At 32.5% G+C, this 5,923-nt stretch overlaps 1 protein-coding gene across 1 annotated transcript; it reads right to left on the reverse strand.

The window, feature by feature from the left end:
* Positions 1 to 3,567: 3,567 nt before the first annotated feature.
* LOC131996093 (uncharacterized) lies at positions 3,568 to 4,491 on the reverse strand. The gene has a single exon (XM_059365542.1). It carries the CDS (start codon positions 4,489 to 4,491, stop codon positions 3,568 to 3,570), a length of 924 nt encoding a protein of 307 aa, XP_059221525.1.
* Between the last annotated feature and the right edge of the window lie 1,432 nt (positions 4,492 to 5,923).

The raw sequence follows: 5,923 nt of genomic DNA on the forward strand, positions 1-5,923 counted from the left end.
AACTTTGCAGTGATGAATGGAAAAAAAACAATTATGCATCACACCTCCAAAATGTCGCAAATAACAAGAAGCGACTCTATTGAAAATGTGGTTAGCTGCCATGTAGAGGAAATTAAAACCAAAATGTCAGAGTTCCAGGAAAGAGATTCTGGATGGGCTTTAGTCAATATTGAAAAACTCTACATTAACATAAATAAATGTACAGTTTTAAGAGGCTCCCAACATATAAAAACACCGAAAAAATTAGCAGATAGACGCGCTTATGCAATATTCTTAATGACGATGAATTTTGCTTTAAGTGGTGTATGGTAGCAGCCTTAACAACACCAAAGCCAAGAAACCCAACAAGAACATCCTCGTACCCCGTGGATATCAAACAGAATATAATAACTTTGACAAACGGTGTATGTCTCAACTTCAATGGATTGAATTTTCCCATGGCCCTTAGAGACATAATCATATTCGAAAAAAACAACCCAAATATAAGTGTAAATGTTTTGGGATATGAAGTCAAAACAGATCATGTTGTTGGGCCGTACTACATTACCCAAATGGAAAAGGAGACCCACGTGAACTTGTTGTTGCTGGAAAATAATGAGAGAGAGCATTATGTGTTAGTAAGAGACACGTCAAGGTAATAAAACAAATAATACAATGTGTAATTAATTAAATGACTATTTTTTTTTTTTTTTTTTTTTTTTTTTTTTTTTTTTTTACAGACTTTTACATAGGCAGGTTACATCAAACGCAAATAAATTGTACTTCTGCAACCAGTGTTTCCAGCACACCAGGAACCCCAACATGATGGATCATCATAAGCGAGAATGTGGAAGAGTTGTAACATATCTCCCTGAGGAAGCCAACAAGTTTATGGAGTTTTCCAACTCTAAAAAGACAATGGACGTTCCATTTTCAATTTACGCAGATTTTGAATGCGTACTTGAAAATGTTAACGACAGTAATAGTAAATCCCTAAGTAAGCACATTCCATGTGCTTTTAGTTATAATATTAAATGTAGTTTTGATGATAGGTTAGACAAATTTAATATTTATACGGGAGAAGATGCTGCCGAGGTTTTTGTTAAAAGCATCGATCAGGAGTGTAGGTTTATTTACGAAAATTATTTAAGTCTAAATACCCCTATGACATCATTATCACCCTCTGAGGAGTTCAATTTTCAAGTAGCTCAAAACTGCCATGTATGTGAGAAATTATTAGGTAGTGATAGGGTTCGTGATCACTGTCACATTACTGGAAAATACAGAGGACCTGCCCATAATAAATGTAATTTAGATCACACTGTACCAACATTTATACCCATTTTCTTTCACAACTTTTCGGCTTATGATTGTCACTTATTTGTGAAAGACCTCCTTAAAAATATTCCTGGTAATACAACAGTACTGCCAGAAAATAAAGAGCGATACATTGCCCTATCCCATAAAGTATATTTAGGTGGCGGAAAAATTGTAGAGTATAGATTTTTAGACTCCCTCAGGTTTATGGCGGCAAGTTTAGATTCTCTAGCAAACAATCTGGCGGGAGATACTATGAAGTCAGTTAGGTCACATTTTCCAAGCGATAGGGAATTTAATTTAATGAGGAAAAAGGGCGTATTTTGCTACGAATACCTGACTTCGTTTAGTAAACTAGCCGAAACACAACTTCCTCCCATTGAGGCTTTCTTTAGCAAATTGTATAACAAAAAATGTAGCAGCGAAGATTATACGCATGCCAAAGAAGTATGGCATACATTTAATTGTGGTACTTTACAGGACTATATGGAATTGTATTTAAAAACAGATGTTCTACTACTTACTGATGTTTTTGAAAATTTCCGACGTTTGTGTAAAAAAGTCCACAAATTAGATCCATGCCAGTACTATACAGCACCAGGTCTATCTTTTGATGCTATGCTTCGGAACACTAACATAAGCTTAGAGCTGTTTACCGATTTAGATATGTACAATTTTATTAAGAATGCTATTCGAGGAGGAATAACTCAGTGTTCTAGAAGACATACGAAAGCAAATAATAGGTACCTAAGCGATTTCAATCCATTACTTCTTTCTACCTTCCTTATGTATTTTGATGTCAACAATCTATATGGGGCCGCTATGATGCGTTTTCTCCCATGTGGCGACTTTAAATGGCTTAAGGAAAATGAAATTATTAGTGATGTACAAAGAATTCTGGACTTTGTTGATGACTCCCCCATAGGTTACATTTATGAAGTTGATTTGGATTATCCAGATCACTTACATGATCATCATAATGATCTACCTTTTGCTGCGGAAAATAAAAAAATCGGTGGAGCTAAATACAAAAAGCTGGTTGCCGATCTTACACCAAAGCGAAATTATACCACTCATTATTTGGTATTGAAGCAATGCCTTGAGAATGGTTTAATTTTAAAAAAGGTCCACCGAGTTTTAGAATTTAGACAAGAACCGTGGCTTGCTCCATTTGTTAACACTAACACAGATGAGAGGAAAAAAGCAACGAATCCGTTTGAAAAAGATTTTTTCAAGCTACTGAATAACTCGGTATACGGCAAAACGATGGAAAACGTCGATAATAGAAAAGACGTAAAACTTGTAACCGAATGGGAGTATTCAAATAAGAAAAAAATTGGTTTGGAAAGACTTATATCCAAACCAAACTTTAATAGTTTGTCTCAATTTTCAAATGAATTTTGGGCTGTTCAAATGGACCGCACTAAAGTAATCTATGATAAGCCAATATATGTTGGATTTTGTATATTAGAAATAGCAAAATTAATTATGTATGATTTTCACTATAATTACATGAAAAAGAAATTTGGTGAAAGGTGTCAGTTAAATTATATGGATACTGATTCCTTTATTTACACTATTTCTTCCGAGGATTTCTATGCAGAAATAAAAGACGATGTAGAGAAATATTTCGATACTTCAAATTATGATGCAAATAATCCGTTTGGATTTCCTCTAAAAAATAAAAAAGAAATGGGTTACATGAAAGACGAAAATGGAGGTACATTGATGTCAGAATTTGTTGGCCTAGGACCGAAAATGTATTCGTACAAATTAGATGAAGGTAGCGAAATAAATAAGGCCAAAGGGGTGAAAAAATGTGTCATAGAGGGTTATTCTCTTGAAAATTATAAGGAATGTCTTTTGAACGGCATAAAACCTACTGGCAGCATGTTGTCATTCCGATCTAAACTTCATAATATTTATACGGATAAGTTAACCAAAGTAGTTTTAAGTCCCTTAGATACAAAAAGAAAAATCAGGGAAGATAAAATTAATACATATGCATGGGGCCATTATAAAATGGCAACCGAAAACAACTTACAGAGCATAAGTATAGATTATACAACGGAAATGGATGTAGACAATATCGAATCTTATAGTGATAACGATTTAAGGGACCTGCTTGACTACCTTAATATGTAAAAAAAAAAAGCTACAATTTTATAATTTACCTTTAAGGCTTATTTATTTTAATTGTTAAATACTTGATAAGAAAATTAAAATTAAATAAAATAAAAAAAAATATTTTCAATAAAATGTGTTTGTTTATTAAATGATTTTTCGAACAGTTCCAGTCAAAGGTGTGTATTCGATGAAACGATCGTGTATTATTAAACAATATGCCGACGTATTTTCAGGAATGGATGGGCTGGTTTCGAATTCAATTTTAACATCAATAGGCCCGGCTTTTATTGTCTCATTTTGATGACTAACATCAATTACAGTTATAGGTGTTTCTTTGAATTCATCACATGACAGGAGAGGTTGCGGTTCCTTCATATAAAAGCTTTGTTGAAATCTTGCATACATATCATAAAGAACTGCATAACGATTATCATCAAATTTTATATTAAGATCATCGTATGGGTAAATATCTGAGTTTAAATGTACTTTGAAATTTGTTAAGTTACAATGGATAAATTTTTTGTTATTTTCAAATGCAAATACTAAAAAACGTGGTCTCTCCCTATTTACAGAAAGTTTAACGTTCCAATTGCACTTGACTGCACCGGGAAATGTAGGATTAAAATGACAATCCCAGCTACGAAACGTGATTGGTATAGTCTTTCCATCTTTAATTGTTTTCATCATTTTTAGCTTCGTTTCATCTGAGATATGAACATGGGGAATTCTCCATGTTATATTCGTTATATTAATTTTAACTTTTTCCGTTTGGGTAGTTGAATAGCAGGCATTCAAATCAGTGGAACTTCGTAGGAGTATAAGGTCATGTTTGCAATTTAAAACAACTTTCGTGAAATCCTCAGAAAATCCCAATAACTTATTTAGTGGCACATAAAAATTGAACTTCTGCTTGTTCAAATCGGTTTCTTTGCTCCAGCCAGCATTCAGCATCATATTATTTTCAATACTATTTATTGAAATGTAGTTTTTTAAAGTACTTGAAATGCCCAAATATCGTGTTCTATCTATTTCTACACCATTAATTTCATAGCGAATTTCATCAAACATATACGCAACACAGTTATTTCGCAATCGTCCATTAAGTGTACTCTTTCCATCTTCCAGTGTAATGGAACCCTCTATATATAGGTAGCTTTCGCTAGGTAGGATATATAAATCTTGATTTTGAATTGTTATTCTAATTTCGTCATTATTTTTGAAGGATTGAATATATGGTACGTAGCTATGATAGTCCTTTTTAACAATATTATCATCAGAGTATGGTTTCTCGAGTACATTTAAAATTTCAGACATGGCTTTTTAATTTTAATTTTAAGGATTTTAAAAACAATTTATTTTCTTGAGTTAAATGCCGTCTTTTATTGTTGACAGCTCGAATCGGAATGTTATGTTTGGTCCTTTTATTATTATATTTATTAAAAATAATCATTTTGATTTAGGTTTAAGATGTAATCGAAGTGTTATTTCTTCCCCTCTAAAATTAATCAGACGCGTTTCTTGATCAACAATCCAAACTTTTATGCGACTTATTTCGTTAACGTTTACTGGTAAATAAATAAGGTTCCTGGGAATTTCGTCTAATTTATATCCTGGAGACACGTTTATTGCGAACTCATGGATAATATGTGCTGGAGAATTATTCATATATGCTCCAGTTGTAATATTACAACAAATTTGAATTGCATTTACTTTCATGATGTTTACTGGCATGTGAGACGTATGCTTTATGTTAGGGACTAAAACTCGATCTTCAAATCCAAACAACGGACCAATAGACCGATCTTGATGGAAATTTATAACATGTTCCGAAGAAAAAATTTCGATTTGAAGTGTATTGTTATTTGCTTCTATATCGAGAGTATTAAGCGCGTTCTCCTTTCTATAAGCGCTTTTTATAAAGTCTACAATATCTTCGAGTTCGTACGATCCAACTGGAATTTCAATAACACTATCACCAATATGAAACAAATTATTATCATAATCAATGTTAGGAATTGTATTATATGAATGAAAGTCAACTAAAGCACATTCGTAATCGTCATTTAATTGAATGGGAGGAAAATACGAAGCAGTCAAAATTGGAGATCTCCCGGTTAATGCTAACGTAATTGACATGATGATGAGTAATTGATGAATGGAAACACGTTTTTAGTTTCATTAGTTTTTATTTATTTGTTCATTCAAAACAAAAAAAAAATTATAATATTTCATTTTTATTTATCCAAGAGTTATGTTCATTAGAAAATCCTAACCATTTAACATAAGCCATTTCTCCCTTTGTTTTTAAAATCTTCTCAACGAGATATACATCAGGGTGTTTTGTGAGTAAAATCTTTTCCTTATAAAAAGCTCCTTTTATGGGATTTCCCTGGTAGTCTTCAAGTAGATATGTGGTGGGGTTTGTGTTTTGTATACGTCTTATACGAAAAATCTCTGTACTAAAATTTGGAGTATATCCTTTTTCAAATATGCTCTTATA

The sequence above is a fragment of the Stomoxys calcitrans genome, chromosome 3, assembly GCF_963082655.1.
Source record: "Stomoxys calcitrans chromosome 3, idStoCalc2.1, whole genome shotgun sequence".
Taxonomy (NCBI): domain Eukaryota; kingdom Metazoa; phylum Arthropoda; class Insecta; order Diptera; family Muscidae; genus Stomoxys; species Stomoxys calcitrans.

Bases quoted from the DNA above. Each gene is read 5' to 3' on its own strand.
- LOC131996093 (XM_059365542.1), bottom strand. From the start codon at position 4,491: ATGTTTGATGAAATTCGCTATGAAATTAATGGTGTAGAAATAGATAGA.